The following is a 19,957-nucleotide window of genomic DNA, read 5'->3' as shown; positions in this document are numbered from 1 at the left end:
GTCAAACTCCTTTCTGATATTGCTCCACTATTTGTCGGCGCAGAATTAGGGGGATTGGTGATCCTCTTCCCATCTTTACTTCTGAGAGCCGCTGCCACTCCAAGATGCTCTTTTTATACCCAGTCATGTTAATGACCTATTGCCAATTGACCTAATGAGTTGCAATTTGGTCCTCCAGCTGTTCCTTTTTTGTACCTTTAACTTTTCCAGCCTCTTATTGCCCCTGTCCCAACTTTTTTGAGATGTGTTGCTGTCATGAAATTTCAAATGAGCCAATATTTGGCATGACATTTCAAAATGTCTCACTTTCGACATTTGATATGTTGTCTATGTTCTATTGTGAATACAATATCAGTTTTTGAGATTTGTAAATTATTGCATTCTGTTTTTATTTACAATTTGTACTTTGTCCCAACTTTTTTGGAATCGGGGTTGTAGCTCGATTACGAGAAATCAAGTTCGGTTCAATTTCAGCCTAGCTAAGGTGTTTCCATGGCATTTAGAACTTCGATTTCAGTCGAGCAATGGCAGAAATTCGATTTTCTCTATGTGTATGTAAACGCACTGAGTGTGTATGTGATCTCAGGAGAGATAAATCCTAGTAAAGGCTGGTAGAAGAGGTTAAAAACAAAATGCAATGTCAAAAGAGGGCATACAAATATAAAACCAGGGTGGAGGGTCACCGAGTGGTGCAACGGAAAAGCATTCGCCCTATCATCCAGCAATCACAAGTTTGAATGCCAGAGTCATCCGTGGCTGGGAGCCCAAGAGAGCAAAAATTGGCCTGTGCTTGCAGGGAGGGAGGGAGGGGTGGCATTCTCTCTCTCTGTCTACCCTATCAGTAAGCATATCAAGTGAAAATTCAATCCAAATTGCTTGAAACTGGTTTCATTGAGGGCGGCACGGTGGTGTAGTGGTTAGCGCTGTCGCCTCACAGCAAGAAGGTCCTGGGTTTGAGCCCCGTGGCCGGCGAGGGCCTTTCTGTGCGGAGTTTGCACGTTCTCCCCGTGTCCGCGTGGGTTTCCTCCGGGTGCTCCGGTTTCCCCCACGGTCCAAAAACATGCAGGTTAGGTTAACTGGTGACTCTAAATTGAGCGTAGGTGTGAATGTGAGTGTGAATGGTTGTCTGTGTCTATGTGTCAGCCCTGTGATGACCTGGCGACTTGTCCAGGGTGTACCCCGCCTTTCGCCCATAGTCAGCTGGGATAGGCTCCAGCTTGCCTGCGACCCTGTAGAAGGATAAAGCGGCTAGAGATAATGAGATGAGAGATGAGATGAGATGGTCTCATTGAATGCAGAACAACATACTTTTTACAGAATTAAAATGTTTATCCATTCTTGAGATATTATCAATCAAAATTGAAAAAAACAGCTTAAGTTTTAGAAAACTGCCGTAATATTCATGGTCCAAAATGGGCTACACTAACGAATAAGATCAAATGTTTTTTCTTAATAACTTTTTTATTTTTCAAGATGGAAATTGGCAGGCACGTAGATGGTTGAATACTGAATACAAAGTTTGAAAACTTAGAAAAAACTGATTCTGCAAATTAGTATTTAATTAGTATTTTTTATGCTAATTAGGTAAAACTGTTAAATCGGTACACTCTCTTCTTCAAAGTTTCACCAAACGGTTTTATTTGTGCAATATAAAGCTGATCTTAACTCTCATTTATACATCACAAAGAAGGAGAAATCAATGTAAATTACAAATTATAAATACAATTATAAACTATGCATAAATAAGCATTGAATGTCATTCCCATCTACTATTCTCTATCAAAATAATAAAAGAATTTTTCTAATACCCTCTTTGTGCACTGTAGGATTTCTCAAAAGGATTTCTCAAAATTGTTTGGATTTCTCAAAAGTAGGGCCTACTAGTGTTTATATGAAATAATATATATATTTTCTTTCATATAACCATATAGTGCCTTGCAAAAGTATTCATACCCCTTGAACTTTTTCACATTTTTCCACCTTACAACCACGAACTTAAAAGTTTTTTATTGAGATTTTATGTGATAGACCAACACAGAGTGGCACATAATTGTGAAGTGAAACGAAAATGATAAATGGTCTTCAAAATTTTAAACAAATAAAAATCTGAAAAATGTGGTGTGCATTAGTATTCAGCCCCCTGTCCTCTGATACCTCTAAATACAATCCAGTGCAGTCAATTGCCTTCAGAAGTCATCTAATTAGTTAATAGAGTCCTACTGTGTGTAATTTACTCTCAGCATAAATACACTTATTCTGTGAAGGCCTCAGTGGTTTGTTAGAGAACACTGAAGAACAAACAGCATCATGAAGACCAAAGAACTCACCAGACAGGTCAGGGATAAAGTTCTGGAGAAGTTTAAAGCAGGGTTAGGTTATAAAAAAATATCCCAAGCTCTGAACATCTCAAGAAGCACTGTTCAAGCCATCATTCAAAAATGGAAAAAGTATGGCACAACTGCAAACCTACCAAGACATGGCCGTCCACCTAAACTGACAGAGCGAGCAAGGAGAGCACTGGTCAGAGAAGCAGCCAAGAGGCCCATGATCACTCTGGAGGAGCTGCAGAAATCCACAGCTCAGGTGGGAGAATTTGTGCACAGGACAACTATAAGTCGTACACTCCACAAATCTGGCCTTTTTGGAAGAGTAGCAAGAAGAAAGCCATTGTTGAAAGACAGGCATAAGAAGGCATGTAGGGGACACAGCAAACATGTGGAAGAAGGTGCTTTGGTCAGATGAGACCAAAGTTGAACTTTTTGGCCTAAATGCAAAGCACTATGTGTGGCGGAAAACTAACACTGCTCATCACCCTGCACACACCATCCCCACTGTGAAACATGGTGGTGGCAGCATCATGCTACGGGGATGCTTTTCTTCAGCAGGGACAGGGAAGCTGGTCAGAGTTGATGGGAAGATGGATGGAGCTAAATACAGGGCAATCCTGGAAGAAAACCTGTTGGAGGCTGCAAAAGACTTGAGACTGGGAAGGAGATTCACCTTCCAGCAAGACAATGACCCTAAACATACAGCCAGAGCTACAATGGAATGGTTAAATCAAAGAATATTCATGTGTTAGAATGGCCCAGTCAAAGTCCAGACCTAAATCCCATTGAGCATCTGTGGCAAGACTTGAAAATTGCTGTTCACAGATGCTCTCCATCCAATCTGGCTGAGCTTGAGCTATTTTGCAAAGAAGAATGGGCAAAAAATTCAGTGTCTAGATGTGCAAAGCTGGTAGAGACATACCACAAAAGACTTGCAGCTGTAATTGCAGCAAAAGGTGGCTCTACAAAGTATTGACACAGGGGGGCTGAATACTAATGCACATCACATTTTTCAGATTTTTATTTGTTTAAAACTTTGAAGACCATTTATCATTTTCGTTTCACTTCACAATTATGTGCTACTCTGTGTTGGTCTATCACATAAAATCTCAATAAAAAACTTTTAAGTTCGTGGTTGTAAGGTGGAAAAATGTGAAAAAGTTCAAGAGGTATGAATACTTTTGCAAGGCACTGTATGTATATATATATTATTTACCAGCTGGGAGGTCTGTATCGTGAAATACCGTGACCGAGGTCTTGAAAATACTGACTGAGGCCTCTGGGCCGAGGTCAGTATTTTCAAGGCCGAGGTCATGGTATTTCACGATACGGACCGACCTTAAGCTGCTAAATAATTTTTTTTTTTTTTGCTTTACCAAGTTCTAACAGAAAATGAGAGCGCCCGAAAGGGAAACCATATTTAGAACAAACCTGCTACAAGCTCGTCAAAAACCTGTTTGAGAAGCTACATCAGCTCGGAATAAACTGCTGGATTTGCTCGGCGTTAGCAACAGTTACAGGTTTTCGGCTTTCTCCTGAAATGTTTTCTTTTATTTCATCTTCATCAGGGTAGTAAAACTCGCTTTTGCTGTGAACACTGTCATCGCTATCCATGCTGTAAAATTAATGCTATTATACTGAGAAATGCAAAAATAAATGTTGACAAAAAGTTGCTACTACGTTTGTTGTTGTGGTGAACGACCGAGTCGCCAAAGGTCTGTAACCGGGGTCCGGATCATAGGATTCCAGACCGCTCGCGAACCAATCAGAGTGCACGATTTGATGGAAACCAGACCGCAAAAATGTGTGCGTGCTCATTGCTCACTTGTGTGTGTGTGTGCATGCGTGTGTTCACTGCTTTAGATGGGTTCAACGCAGAGGACTAATTTCACTGTGCTTGAGTGTGCATGTGACAAATAAAGGCTTCTTCTTCCAGTAAACAATTCCATTTAATTGAATTGAAATTGACACTCGCATTTCTGGGCGGCACGGTGGTATAGTGGTTAGCGCTGTCGCCTCACAGCAAGAAGGTCCGGGTTCAAGCCCCGTGGCCGGCGAGGGCCTTTCTGTGCGGAGTTTGCATGTTCTCCCCATGTCCGCGTGGGTTTCCTCCGGGTGCTCCGGTTTCCCCCACAGTCCAAAGACATGCAGGTTAGGTTAACTGGTGACTCTAAATTGACCGTAGGTGTGAATGTGAGTGTGAATGGTTGTCTGTGTCTATGTGTCAGCCCTGTGATGACCTGGCGACTTGTCCAGGGTGTACCCCGCCTTTCGCCCGTAGTCAGCTGGGATAGGCTCCAGCTTGCCTGCAACCCTGTAGAACAGGATAAAGCGGCTAGAGATAATGAGATGAGATGAGACTCGCATTTCTGACTTCCGGTTTTTTAAAATTTCATTCCGACCACTAAGATCTCAATATTTTTCAGCAAAACAACTACGGTTATATTCTAAAACAGTATTTATTTAAAGGAATCAGTTTGATTTAAAAAAAATAAGTAGGTAAAGCTATGAAAACTCACTTCAAAGTGTCCCGTAAATCATAACATCAAAACTAGCTGATGGAAAATTTTGCTGAACACTTCATCAGAAACAGTGAGTGCGAGAGAACATTACTATAAAAGTTATCTGATTGATATTCATGAGTAACCCAGTCGGAAACCGATCAGAAGAGAGAGAGCCTGACCGCTTTCCCGTGACTCAAAAAGCACCGGTAGTTTCCCGACGTCATGCGAACAGAGTTTTTACTCTGTTATTCCAACTTCAACCTGTCATTACTCCCAAAGTACTGAAAATATCTTAACAAGATACATTTCTTTGGAAAGCAGAGATTATAAGCTTTTTAATGATGGTATTCACAATAGAAAATATTCAAGAGTTAAGCAGTGACAGATTTGGAAACTTAAATGAGTGTCTGCATGCACAATTTTCACAGCACAGCCAGCAAGCGTCTGATATACCTACTGTCAGTTACAGTGATGTTAGCCAATCATAGGCATCTGTGAACTCATGCATACAAAAGTGGACGGATAGCACTTTCCTACAAGTGTGTTACACTTGACGTTGCACTTGACGTTTGAAAAGATGTGGTCATCTAGTGTCACGTGTCTGGAGGAAGCATGTGACGACCTTTGCCCTCCCTGGTTGGTAGCTGTTGTGTGTGGGTGGGAATTGGTTTCACTGGAAAACCTCACCTGCATACTGTAGATTTGCACTTTCAAAAAACTCCTGCTGTAATCATAAATGCTATCCTGTCCTCATCCCAGGACTGCTAGTCATTATGGGATGTATTCAGACTCTGCGATACAAGTCCAAAGGTTATGTCAATAGTTGCATGGGGAAAGTTATGGATATTCACAGACGGGTTATGTACATACCTGCTCAAATTGATTTTTATTGGGTGTGCCATTCACGTAATGCAAATCACTCACATCTAGGTCACATCTCCAAGGTTTTTCAGTCACCAATACCTCTGACTTCAAATATACACCCTTGCTTTTAAGAACGAAAAAAGATCATGGGATAGAAAATGCGGACTGAAGGAAGGAAATAATTTTTTTTTTGCTGTCAATTATAAATGTAAATGATGTAGCAAAAACCAGTATGTTCCTGAACATTGTAATCATACTGAACATCCTTTTAAAACACTCATTATTGTTTGTCTCCACTCTTCTCTAGCTGTATAGTGTAATGATTCATAATCTGGGAGTCACCCAGAAGAGGATGGGTTAAAGTTTGTCAGAGTTTCTGCTTATGTCTCAGGGAGTTTTTCTTTGCTACTGCTACCTTTAAATTGCTCATTAAGGGCGTAGATGAAGATCTAGATTTCTGTAAAGTGGTTTTATTGAATTGAATTGAATTGAATTGAATTGAATTGAATTGAATTGAATTGAAGGATTTGTGCGAACAGTGGTGTAGTGGTTAGCACTGTCGCCTCACAGCAAGAAGGTCCGGGTTCAAGCCCCGTGGCCGGCGAGGGCCTTTCTGTGTGGAGTTTGCATGTTCTCCCCGTGTCCACGTGGGTTTCCTCCGGGTGCTCCGGTTTCCCCCACAGTCCAAAGACATGCAGGTTAGGTTAACTGGTGACTCTAAATTGACCGTAGGTGTGAATGTGAGTGTGAATGGTTGTCTGTGTCTATATGTCAGCCCTGTGATGACCTGGCGACTTGTCCAGGGTGTACCCCGCCTTTCGCCCGTAGTCAGCTGGGATAGGCTCCAGCTTGCCTGCGACCCTGTAGAACAGGATAAAGCGGCTAGAGATAATGAGATGAGATGAGATGAGATGAGATGAGATGAGAGGAGATGAGATGAGATGAGATTTGTGCGAATGAAGATAGATCTCTAAACACCGCCATGCACTGCCGATCATCATAAAAGAGTAATAGAGTTGTTTTTTGTTGACCCGTTTTTTGTGGCGCTTGATTAAATTTAACCACATGAAGCAGTTAAATCAAAGTCACTGACATGAGACGACCTTTACGCGAACTACAAAAGCTGCCTAATAAGCACCGAACATAATGATGGGTTGTGGGAATTGCAGAAGACCTGTTCTCCCCTTTTGAGCAATAAGACAGTCCCAGCCAAGAAACACTCAGCATTTTGTTTCAGTATAAACACATTACTCTGAACAATGTGTACTTTCTGCTTTGTTGTTCCTTCAGTCAAAATACATAACTCTACGAATTAAAATACTGTTGAGTTTACAAGTTACAGTAAACTGCATTGCAAATCCACTCGTTCTTTTTTTTGATTTGGAGCCATAAATTCATGCTTTATGTGGTTTCAGGTGTCTTGCCTAATCACAGTTAATCGCCAGGTATAACAAAAAAAGACTCTTTTGATAAATATTGGCTTTTCATTTGAGCGGGATGCTTTCAAGAGCATTTCTTAGCTTTATGATTTCTCACAAGTGTTCTGTTATGAACAAAACCGCACAGTGTGCCGTCCTTTAACGAGGCTTTCTTTGCATATGAGTCCAAGGATGTGGGGAAAAAAAAGGAAAGGAAAAGTAGACCTAAGTGAAAATATGAGTATTGATTCAAAACCAATTAAAATACAAGTAGCTAGTCAAAGCTCTACTTGAGTGAAGGTTAGAAAGTGTCCACACTAAATTGCGAGCATTTAAGGTAAAAAAAAGAAGAAGAAGAAAAAAAAAGCCACGACATTTTTCTCACTTGCAGATCCATTGCTTTTTGCGTGACTCAATTTGTATGAAAAAATACAGAGGGTAAGATTAAGGTTCGAGGTAGATGTGGCGTTCAGAGCAAGTGAGAATGAAAGGCATGATTGGTTGATGTAGCCATGCTGTTCTCGTTAAATATTTTGTTAAAGCTAGACGGCCTTTCGATTTCGTAAAATCTGTGAAATTTAGTTCCCTCTGTAATTTGGTCATTGTGATAAATGTTTATTTCTGTAATATCTCACAAAATATCAGGTCATTCTGTGGCTGGGAAGTTATTTCATTTGAGGGGATTCCTTAGCAAATAATATGCATGAAATCGCTCACTTCACGCAGCCAAGCAGACATACCGTAGGAAGTCCGTGTGAGCATGCGCAGGTTTACCTTCTTCTTCTTCTTTTGGGTTTTACGGCAGCTGGTATCCACAGTGTTGCATTACTGCCATCTACAGGTTTACCTTGACCGTGCACTGACAGTTACATCATTCTGTCGCTAAACGAAACGAACAGCTGATCACACCAAGGTGCTCGCTGACCGCCGATATTTATTAGTTTGGTCCTGCATTTCCTTTCCTTCATATATAGCATAACATATTTTCTTCTCGCTTTCCGTTACTGTAGTCGGTCTTTCACATTTTATTCACACACTCATGTCCTCCATTTTCCTCTTCTGTTTCAAATTTGTATCCCACAATGCCTTGCATGAACGGGGAAAGCCCACCACGTGATGCATGACATAGTACGTATCTTGAATTGGGTCACAGTGAAGCAGGAAAAAATAGGGGAGAATTTAGGGCCATGTGGCCTTAAATTAATTAATTGTTCTATTTAAAAAAAACTAATAAAATTGGAAGTCTGTGATTCGGGGCAGCACGGTGGTGTAGTGGTTAGCGCTGTCGCCTCACAGCAAGAAGGTCCAGGTTTGAGCCCCGGGGCCGGCGAGGGCCTTTCTATGCGGAGTTTGCATGTTCTCCCCGTGTCCGCGTGGGTTTCCTCCGGGTGCTCCGGTTTTCCCCACAGTCCAAAGACATGCAGGTTAGGTTAACTGGTGACTCTAAATTGACCGTAGGTGTGAATGTGAGTGTGAATGGTTGTCTGTGTCTATGTGTCAGCCCTGTGATGACCTGGCGACTTGTCCAGGGTGTACCCCGCCTTTCGCCCGTAGTCAGCTGGGATAGGCTCCAGCTATAGGCTGCGACCCTGTAGAACAGGATAAAGCGGCTACAGATAATGAGATGAGATGAGATATTAATGAAGTACACATGTGTATGCTCTAGTAATGTTCGTCTCTGCTGCAGTGTAAATGCTTACAGTATGTCAAAGATAAGATGACCAGATCTCATTGTAACAGCCTACACAGAACCCGCATTTCTACCAGTGTGTCTGTTCCAGGCTGAACCATCAAAATCCATTCGTCTTTAGTCTTTGCTTTATGTAATAGTACTTACACATATTCCTATCTCACCTTTAGCTACTCCGGAGAAAACTGACGAGTTCCTGCTGGCCAGGTTCAAAGGTGATGGTGTTCGGTACAAGGCCAAGCTAATTGGAGTGGACGATGTGCCGGAGGCTAGAGGGGACAAAATGAGCCAAGACTCCATGATGAAACTGAAGGTAGGTGAAATAGTAAAGATTAAAGCAACAATAAAGGTTTTTGTTTTTAACAAAATCTGAAAAGTACTGACGAAGTATTTTTTTAAATAATTAAACAAACTGACGTCAAATAATAAATTGTTTACTTAAAGGAACAGTCCACCGTACTTCCATAATGAAATATGCTCTTATCTGAATTGAGACGAGCTGCTCCGTACCTCTCCGAGCTTTTCGCGACCTCCCAGTCAGTCAGACGCAGTCAGACGCGCTGTCACTCCTGTTAGCAATGTAGCTAGGCTCAGTATGGCCAATGGTATTTTTTGGGGCTGTAGTTAGATGCGACCAAACTCTTCCGCGTTTTTCCTGTTTACATAGGTTTATATGACCAGTGATATGAAACAAGTTCAGTTACACAAATTGAAACGTAGCGATTTTCTCTGCTATGGAAAGTCCGCACTATAGTGACAGGCGTACTAACACCTTCTGCGCGCTTCGACAGCGCATTGATATCTGAGCTCCGTATCAATGCGCTGCCGAAGCGCGCAGAAGGTGTTAGTACGCCTGTCATTATAGTGCGGACTTTCCATAGCATAGAAAATCGCTACGTTTCAATTTGTGTAACTGAACTTGTTTCATATCACTGGTCATATAAACCTATGTAAACAGGAAAAACGCGGAAGAGTTTGGTCGCATCTAACTACAGCCCCAAAAAATACCATTGGCCATACTGAGCCTAGCTACATTGCTAACAGGAGTGACAGCGCGTCTGACTGTGTCTGACTGACTGGGAGGTCGCGCAAAGCTCAGAGAGGTACGGAGCAGCTCGTCTCAATTCAGATAAGAGCATATTTCATTATGGAAGTACGGTGGACTGTTCCTTTAAATGTGAAATCTTTTCTAATGTTCAAGAAACTACAAAAATGATCTCGGAACATTTTTATGACTACAAATAAGTTGCATTGGTGCAGCAGTGCAAAAATATCTTCGTAAGTGAAGATATCTTGAGTAAAAGAAAGTCAATACACAATTTGTCATGAGATTAGTATAGAAGAAACATACATACTTTATAGACATGTTTACAAGCTTAAAATTGTATTATTCTACTGGGAGACAATTTTGTTTCTTTCTAGAAATAAATACTTGAAATAAGTAACATTATCTTCTAGTAGAATAAGAATATATTTTAAAATCTTGTATTTAAAAAAAAATCAATCTAATAAAGAAAAATACTAGTTCGATTTGCCTCCATTAAAGAACTTTTTACTTATATATAACAGTTATTCCATGAAATCGAGTCGTACATGAGCTGATAGCTGATGAGGAACGTAGCACCGAGTTGTCTATAAGCCATGTACGATGAAATCGAGTGGAATAACTGTTTTATTCTATCCACATTCACTGGATTTTGAGAAACAGAGCATTTTTACTTTTTTTTTTTGCAAATTCGATAAATAAAAACCTTATTCAAAACGTCCGACAAAATAATTTCTGCTTAGAATGTAAACAAACCAGCGAAATAACAGTAGCAATTTGTGAAAAATGCTATAATAATAATTATTGAAAAATAAAAAAGATACATTCTTACCATCAAATACTTTTATTCTATATTTTGTTGCCTTTTTTTTGTATTTTTGGGGGTTTTGTTTTCGAGTTTTTATTTTGTCCTCGGTTGGTTCAGCAAGACGCGCCACCATTTTCTTCTTCTTTAGGGTTTTTTTGCTGGTTGGCAAACCAACTTAAAGGTGCATTACTGCCACCAACTGGGCTGGAGTGTGGAACAAGCGATTTTAATTTTTTTTGGGGGGGGGGGACAACAACGGTGACTATATTCTTTTAGCCATTTCTGTTTCTTTTAAATACTTGATAAAAAGGTGATATGTCTGACTTGATGTGTGCCGCCATTTTGTTTTTCTCTACTCACAGTATATGAGCTGATAGCCTAGTAGTAGAGTAGCCTATATATATATATAAGATCAATAGATAGCGTTATAGATAGATAGATAGATAGATAGATAGATAGATAGATAGATAGATAGATAGATAGATAGATAGATAGATACATATTTTTTGCCGTGAGGTAGATGAGTGGGATTTCAGTATCTTGATTTGCATTCTCATATTCTCAGCAGTTTATTTGTCAGTTGCTAGACAACCAAGATATTTTTTGCTAAATAAATAACTTAGCTAATGTATGAACAAGGAGAATCTGTTAATTTTTTTTGTGTCATGTCATCTATAATAATTTATAATATTTAATATATAATTATAACATATAATTATTATATAATAATTCATGCGATTGAATCTTTTTTTTTTACTGAGGTAATGAAGAAAGTAATTTTGGTGCATTTTTAAGTTCAGTGGTATGAAAATGTATTTGCACTTTTTAAGCGTGTGGCTGTTTTTCAGGGCAAGGCGTCAGCTGCTCGCTCTCAGGGCAAACACAAGCAGAGAGTTTGGGTGAACATATCTCTCTCAGGAATCACTATTACAGAAGAGAAGACAGGGGTGAGCCTTCTTTGCTATTCGCTGCCAGCTCTGTTTGTTTTCTCACTTTAAAAAGAAATGTTTATTGCTTTTCTGCACTAATTATATTTAATGTCATCTCTGCAGGCAATACTGATGGAACACGCAGTGAACAAGATCTCTTTCATTGCTCGCGACGTTACAGACAATCGAGCGTTCGGATATGTGTGTGGTGCAGAGGGCCAGCACCAGTTCTTCGCTATTAAAACTGCTCAGCAGGTGGGATGGGGTTCCTAATGGGCTCATTTTTCTTACTCCTTTTTTTTTAACATATAAACTGAATTTTATTTGAATGCCTCTTAAGTGGAAGCAGACTAACAGTCGTGTTTCCTTTCAGGCAGAGCCTCTTGTTATTGACCTGAAGGATCTCTTTCAGCTCATCTTTAACATGAGGAAAAAAGAAGCAGAAGGTTCAAAGAAGGTAGAGGATTCATTTATATTGGATTGCTGCATTATCAGGGCCATAAAACTGCAGTTATGACATGTTAATTACAATTTTCACCTCAGGCTATTATTAGTGTCATAAATGCTATTATGAGAATTGTACCGATACAACTGTAGTAAGAAAAGCTGTCAGTCTAGACATACAGAAGTCAGCACCTCAAAGGTGTAGAGTCGATGTTTCTCAATACATAATTCCAATGCTGAAAGCTTGATTTGAACCAGATATTAGAGGAATACATACAGTATATAGTCGATTATGTTTAGAATAAGCGAGACTCCATCCATATTTCCTTCGTATTTTATAAGATTTATTTAGTTTTTATCCCCCGCTGGCCGAAAGGCACGAAGGGGGATTATGTTGTGGCGATTTCCGTCTGTCCGTCCATCCCAGGAAAGGTACTCACCTTTTGAATTCAACCCCTCTCACAATTTTCCGAGGAATTTCACGAAACTTGGCAAGATTCTTTGCTATATGTTGATAATATGCATAATGTAATTTCGTTCCATTGGGTCACATTTTACCAGAGTTACAATTGATTAACAAATTTCCTTCTGAAATCAACTCCTCTCACAATTTGTGGAGGAATTTCACCAAACTTGGCAAAAGGCATTGTTGTATGTCGGTAGTACACATATTGTTATTTTTGTCCAATTCGGTCGCATTTTACCAGAGTTGTGGCCTTTGATTAACAACCTTGTACTTTCACAATTTCATTAAGGTGTGCTTGCCTTCTGACATCAACTCCTCTCTCAATTTTTGGACGAATTTCTCAAAGCTTGGCAAAAGGCTTTGTTATATGACGATAATACACATATTGCGATTTAATTTCGTTTGGGAAAATTTTACCAGAGTTTTGACTCTTGATTAACCCCTTCAATGCCCTTGGACGAGTCACATACGTCATTACACTACTGTTCAAAAGTTTGGGGTCACCCAGACAATTTTGTGTTTTCCATGAAAAGTCACACTTTTATTTAGCACCATAAGTTGTAAAATGAATAGAAAATATAGTCAAGACATTTTTCTGGCCATTTTGAGCATTTTAATCGACCCCACAAATGTGATGCTCCAGAAACTCAATCTGCTCAAAGGAAGGTCAGTTTTATAGCTTCTCTAAAGAGCTCAACTGTTTTCAGCTGTGCTAACATGATTGTACAAGGGTTTTCTAATCATCCATTAGCCTTCTGAGGCAATGAGCAAACACATTGTACCATTAGAACACTGGAGTGAGAGTTGCTGGAAATGGGCCTCTATACACCTATGGAGATATTGCACCAAAAACCAGACATTTGCAGCTAGAATAGTCATTTACCACATTAGCAATGTATAGAGTGTATTTCTGATTAGTTTAAAGTGATCTTCATTGAAAAGAACAGTGGTTTTCTTTCATAAATAAGGAAATTTCAAAGTGACCCCAAACTTTTGAATGGTAGTGTAAATCTTTTACCGCTGTTCCTTTATGACGTACACTACTCGTCATAAACGCCTCCTTTTATGTACCTTACATGGCACATTACTTTTACTTTACAGTGGTACATTACTGCGAGTTGGCCTAGCGGTTAGCATATCTGCTTCTCAACTGGGAGATCGCAAGTTCTATTCATGGTTGGGTCATGCTAAAGACCATCATAAAAATGGTATCCAGCTACTTGGAATACATGGATCCTTGGTGTACATTGTGTTTTCAAGTACTAGTAATTCATGTTTATGGACAGGTTCTCATTGACAAGACCTGTTGTCTTGGATGTTTTTGATTCCTAAAGTTATTTTTACTCTACAACAGTGTTTTTTGTGATTTTTCTATACAAATATTACAAGTATAAAGTTCTGAACAAGGGCAATTCCATGTAAATGTCAACCTCACCATGCAAAAATAAAGCAACATGTAATACATCAAAACCACTCCCAGAGATATCACCTAGGCCTGTATTTTACAGATGTGAATAAGTTGAACCAATTTGTAACCAACCTAATATGTCACTGTCAGTCTTTCTTTCTTATAATGTAAACCCCAAGCTAAAATCAACTTTGATCATGTACAATTCTATATTATTGCCACAAGCCACAGAAATGTATGCTAAAATCCACAAAACAGCAAAACAATAGCCATCCTAAATATTATTTAAGAACTTTGATAGTTTTAGCTGATATTTAGAGAGTTTTTCAAAGGGTTATGGTGGTTAAATTGCTGATTTTCTAAACATATGCCATGTCTATTTCAGACGCGTCACATCCATAACCGAATTTCGTCGCATCCATAACGCTGACTTTTCCTTCCGAAACTCTGCATGAAATACAAAATATTTTAAACAAAGATTTTTTAATATTCACCTTGGACCCCTCTATCAAATGGATATCTCCATTTCGACATTAGGTTTACGATTTCACAGAGTTTGATAAAAATGTACAGTCACCCAAGAAAAGTGATACTTTTTCTGTCACATCCATAACGCATCTTTTATTGGCATTTTCTGGCATGCCCTAGATGTACTATGGGAATTGTTCTTGTTCTATCACTTCTCCAGTATGGTACAGCCTTAAAATATGCAACACCTGTTTAAATACTGGGAGACAATAAAACATGCACTGGGTCATTTGTTGCCATTTTGTGTTCAAGTGTCACGTCCATAACGCTGGAATTGCTCACAAGTTAAAGAAAGCTTATCAAAATATCCCAATTTTGACCTATTTTTGTCCTATATGCCCGGCACATTACAATTAATTATGGGTGGCAGCCAAGGGGTTAAATAACTTGTACTTTGACAATTTCATGAGGGTATACGTTCTTCTGAAATCAACTCCTCTCATAATTTGTGGAGGAATTTCACCAAACTTGACAAAAGGCTTTGTTATATGACAGTTACTCGTATACGCATATTGAAATTTCGTTTAATTTGGGCAAATTTTACCAGAGTTATGCCCTTGATTATTTTTTTACCTTTATTGGATAGGACAGTTTAGAGACAGGAAATGAGCAGGAGAGAGAGACAGGGAGGGATCGGGAAATGACCTGGGGTCAGAATCAAACCCGGGTCCCCAGATTTATGGTATGGCGCCTTATCCAACTAAGCCACGACGCCCCTATGCCCTTGATTATTAACAAACTTGTGCTTTGGCAATTTCATCAAGGTGTGCTTGCTTTCTTAAATCAACTTCCCTCACAATTTTTTTGCTGGAAGTTCATGTAATTTGGCAAAAAGTTGATCCCCCGCTAGCTGAAAAGCCAGAAGGGGGATTATGTCGTAGCGATGTTCATCCATCCCAGGAAGGGTACTCACCTTCTGAAATCAACTCCTCTCACAATTTTTGGAGGAATTTCACAAAACTTGGCAGGATTCTTTGTTATATGTCAGTAATACACATATTGCAATTTCGTTCAATTCAGTCGCATTTTACCAGAGTTATGCCATAGTTGCCAGCAGGGGATATTGTGCTCTCAGAGCACTCTTGTTAAAGTTTAGTCCTGCTTTTCATAATAGCACCCAATTGAAATTAAGTGCAGCCTGGATGTATTTACTCTTCGAGAGTCTAGACATGTTATTTCATTTCCACCTATGTTGATGAAGGAAATATCAGTTTTCAAGTTGTATCATCACTAATGAACCTCTAATCAGTTAATAGTTAGGCGTGTGCTGTATTTGCCCTGTTTATTGTAGCTCTTCTGTTGTGTTATCTTCATTATATTACTAATCTGATTTTATCTTCTCTCCAGGAAGAAACAAATAAAGCAGTAGAGGTAAGTATGGACCATTACAAAGCTGGTAAATGAGTAATGAAGAGCACTAGTTATAAGAAAATTCGATATATTAAAAAAATGAAAGTAAATGTTCTTTTTCACCCCAGAATGGAAGTGATACGTCACTCAGCAATAGAAAAGTAAGTATTCATTATGTTGTGCTTTTGTGTTTTATGGTTAGAACCCATGATGATGCATGATTGAGTATCACAACAGCAGCTTACAATCTGATGATCATGAACATGATGAACCTCAATTCTGTCATGATTGCTATGTCAAACGAATACTAGGATAAACTCAAGCGTAAAGCACTAAAGACGACCCTGTGCCTTAGGGTACAAACTAATTCAAACAGAAAACAGGAAATCAGTGACACAAGCTAACTCAGACCCATCGTTTCCTTTGGACCATATGAAAAATAAACAATTTAATTCACTTCTAGAGATGTCCACAAACGCCGGCAGCTGGCAGTTTTCTCCGCCTACACAGATGGTCTGCGCCGGCTACTCGATCCCAAAAAAAAAACAAACCTTGCCTTTCAATGTTCAAGCGACTTATATTGTCTCCGCTGCCCATAATTTGCTGCAAATCCAATTATTCCACCAGGAAATGGTCTTCAATTCGGGTCTAGCATGACCGGAAGCGACGCCATAGTTGTTGATCGATTCTCGCGCTCTAATTGGCTGAGCCGGACCACGTCACCACACTATAGTGTATGTAGTTATGTTACACCATGTAGTTATGTTACAGAGCCAGGCAGCGTACTACAGAGGGTAACTGAGAAAGCCAAGCGCACACATCTGGAGGGAAATTTCATCCATATTTTGCAAGTATTTTACAGGGAAATGGTTAATAATTTATTAGCTGAGAATGAACTAGAAGGCATGTAAATTTCTAAATTTTCTGGGGGGGGCATGCCCCCCTAGCATCAGTGCAGCATCGCCACCGCAAATTCCAGAGCTGCCTACTACTTTTTATTTAGCCAGCTACTTCAGATTTTCTGGAGAACACTGGCTTCTCTTGAATGGCTGGCAGTTGAAGCTAATTCCATTTTTTTTTTTTGGCTGTATGAACTTTGTATGACTTGCAGTCATTGGCCCCCATTTAATCACCTGAGTATAAAATCTCTGCTTTGTTTTCTGCTGTTTTTTCCTCTTGTGCCATTCCCTCTAGGGTGTGGAACAGCTGGATCTTTTTGGAGACATGTCAACCCCGCCAGACATGAACTCTCCTTCAGTAAGAGTCAAAACAACATATTCCAGTAAAACACTCAAGTTAGAATTAAAAATAATTGCAACATTAGGCTCACAGGTAAATAAACCAGTGATATCTAACTCAGTAATCTGAGCTGTGTGAAATTTATCGAGATCAAAATCGAATATTCAGCACGATCCTTGTTTGTCCGTTATATATCAACTTGCTCTTTAGCAGAACCGTGGTATGTTAAATGAATTAGACATGTCTGATTCCAGCTCACTTCTCCAGCTGTGTTTTTGGACCTTGTTGTCGAGACTCCAGTCTGCAGCGTCTCAACAACAAGTGTCATATTGGCCTCAGCTTTAAGGAAATGAGGTTTTTGGGAGTAGTGAAGTTTGACTGAAGCCAAGAATAATATCTGACGTTGTAACTTACACAAGGCTCAGTTGTTGGAGGTTCTAGCACATGAAACAGGTTTTTTTTTTCTATTTTACTTATTGTTCTTAGTGTCAAAGTGTTGATTAGTCAGAACCTGGGATATTCACAGGGTTTATAGAAAGAGCTTAAAGTCTGTAGCTGTAGAAATGAATGAGTCCATTGATCTGGAAAGTGTAGTTTCGTAGGAAAGCGCAGTTAAATAATAACCACCAATGACATGGTATTTGCATGTTGTTTTGCTTCGTATTAACAAAGTGTCTTTTTTTTCTGCTAAATTGCAATAACCATGAGAGAAAAAGTTCAGGTAATTATCTAATAAATTAGATGCCTGTGAAGTCAGTTCAACCATTACAGTGTTTTCACAAAGTTGTGTTCCAGTCATGACTGTGCATAAGAATTATAGAGATAATTTAATTGGTCAATCATCATAGCATGACCGTGTCAGTGGTTTCATATCATGAAGTTCACACATTTTTTCATTTTCATACCTGGTTGCATGTTTTATTTGTTTTCTTTATTCCCTTGCTAAGTAGTATTCTATTCCTTACTGACGGGACTTGTCGATGGATTATCTTCTCTCAGGAATCTGAGGACATCCTCTTGCTGGATCTATCCACTGAGATAGACAGCAACCAGAACTGTGTGAAAGGCAACCCATTTACCAACTCATCCTCTACCCTCAGAGCCCAGTCCAGCCTCTCGCCTGAGAACCCCTTCTCCTCTCAACTCAACTTCTTCCCCACCCCTAGCCACGATCCCTTCCGGGATGACCCCTTCTCCAAAAGCAACAACCAAACAGAAAATCACAACTCCAACTCGCACCAATTTTTCAATGGCGACTCCAAGAATGGTGACTCAGACTACTTGGGCCAGCAATTTGACCAGCTCTCTAACAGGACAATGGTCCAGACACTCAGTAATGGCCAGTGGCCACTTGATGGCAGGCCAAGAGAGGCAAATGCCTGGACTCAAAATAAAATACCAGAGAGGGAACAAAACGGCCATAGCGGAAAAGTAACACCAAATCCATTTCTGGAAACTGCTCAGAATGGAGTGAAGCATGAGAACGGAAGCAAGCCTGAAGCTGCTGTCAACCAAGCCAAGGATTCTATTATCATAAGCCCGCCACCTCTCAACACAAAAGCTGGCCGAGGAAGGAGGGGCGTGAAGGTGAGGACACAAGCATGTTCGTTTTGACCTTTTTTTTTTTTTACACGAGATTTCAGAAGGCAGCAGATCTTTAGGAGCCTTTATTTACTGTTGTTTACATACAGTTAAAGGACCGTAATATGGTTAAAAGTTAATTTTGGGCTGTGTATTTACACAAGGGTATGGCTTGAGGGCAGGTTGTCTGTTCTATTCCAAAAAAAAAAAAGGTTCAAAAAAGCAAACCTAATTTGAACCTTTTATGACAATAAGTCAAAGCCTGTAGCAGGTTAGTAATGAATGGTTGCACTTTTTACTAAAGACCCAGTAAGGAGGCTACACACCTGGCTACACATCTAGACCTTGGAATTATACAGTTCTGTTTGGTTTTCCCTCTTGAATATATTAGTTACTTACATGCTGTTCAATATATGTGAGACGTTTTATACCAAAATACCGATTCTTCAAAGTAGCCACCGTTTACCTTGATGATGCTTTGCAAACTATTGCCATTATCTTAACCACGACCTTTCGATTTCATAAAATCAGTGAAATTCAGTTCCCTCTGAAATTTGGTCATTGTGAAACATGTTTATTTCTGTAATATCTAAAAAAAAAGAAAAAGAACCCAGGCCATTCTGTGGCTGAGAAGTTATTTAATTTGAGTGGATTCCTGAGCAAATAATGTGTATGAAATCGTTCGCTTCACGCAATCAAGCAGACAGAGGAAGTCTGTGTGCACATGCGCATGCTTACCTTAGCTGTCGTCGTCTTCTTCTTCATCTTTAGGGTTTTACGGCAGCTGGCATCCACAGTGTTGCATTACTGCCATCTACAGGTTTACCTTGACCGTGCACTGACAGTTACATCATTTTGTCGCTAAACGAACAGCTGATCACACCAAGGTGCTCACTGACGCCGATATTTATTAGTTTGGTCCTGCATTTCCTTTCCTTCGCAACATAACGTCTTTCTTCTTGCTTTCCGTTACTGTAGTCGGTCTTTCACATTTCATTCGCACACTCACATCCTCCATTTTTCTCTCCTGTTTCAAATTTGTGTCCCACAATGCCTTGCATGAACGGGGAAAGTCCATCACGTGACGTATGATGTAGTATCTTGAATTGGATCATGGTGAAGCAGGAAAAAATCTCATCTCATCTCATTATCTGTAGCCGCTTTATCCTGTTCTACAGGGTCGCAGGCAAGCTGGAGCCTATCCCAGCTGACTACGGGCGAGAGGCGGGGTACACCCTGGACAAGTCACCAGGTCATCACAGGGCTGACACATAGACACAGACAACCATTCACACTCACATTCACACCTACGGTCAATTTAGCGTCACCAGTTATCCTTACCTGCATGTCTTTGGA

The 19,957-nt window shown here is 39.8% G+C and overlaps 1 protein-coding gene across 3 annotated transcripts in view; it reads left to right on the top strand.

Annotated features, from left to right (window-relative positions):
• si:ch211-204c21.1 (disabled homolog 2) overlaps positions 1-19,957 on the top strand; it is a 70,906-nt gene that overhangs the window by 41,379 nt on the left and 9,570 nt on the right. For all 3 annotated transcript variants that reach the window (XM_060907198.1, XM_060907197.1, XM_060907196.1), the window contains exons 3-10: positions 8,974-9,116; positions 11,505-11,603; positions 11,709-11,840; positions 11,959-12,042; positions 15,779-15,802; positions 15,910-15,942; positions 16,976-17,038; positions 18,020-18,607. In XM_060907198.1, the coding sequence (XP_060763181.1) occupies positions 8,974-9,116; positions 11,505-11,603; positions 11,709-11,840; positions 11,959-12,042; positions 15,779-15,802; positions 15,910-15,942; positions 16,976-17,038; positions 18,020-18,607 (1,166 nt within the window). The remainder of the gene's footprint in view (positions 1-8,973; positions 9,117-11,504; positions 11,604-11,708; positions 11,841-11,958; positions 12,043-15,778; positions 15,803-15,909; positions 15,943-16,975; positions 17,039-18,019; positions 18,608-19,957) is intronic.

Source organism: Neoarius graeffei, chromosome 24, assembly GCF_027579695.1.
Source record: "Neoarius graeffei isolate fNeoGra1 chromosome 24, fNeoGra1.pri, whole genome shotgun sequence".
Taxonomy (NCBI): domain Eukaryota; kingdom Metazoa; phylum Chordata; class Actinopteri; order Siluriformes; family Ariidae; genus Neoarius; species Neoarius graeffei.
The sequence above is the reverse complement of the archived record's forward strand: the minus strand, read 5'-3'. Positions and strand labels throughout refer to the sequence as shown.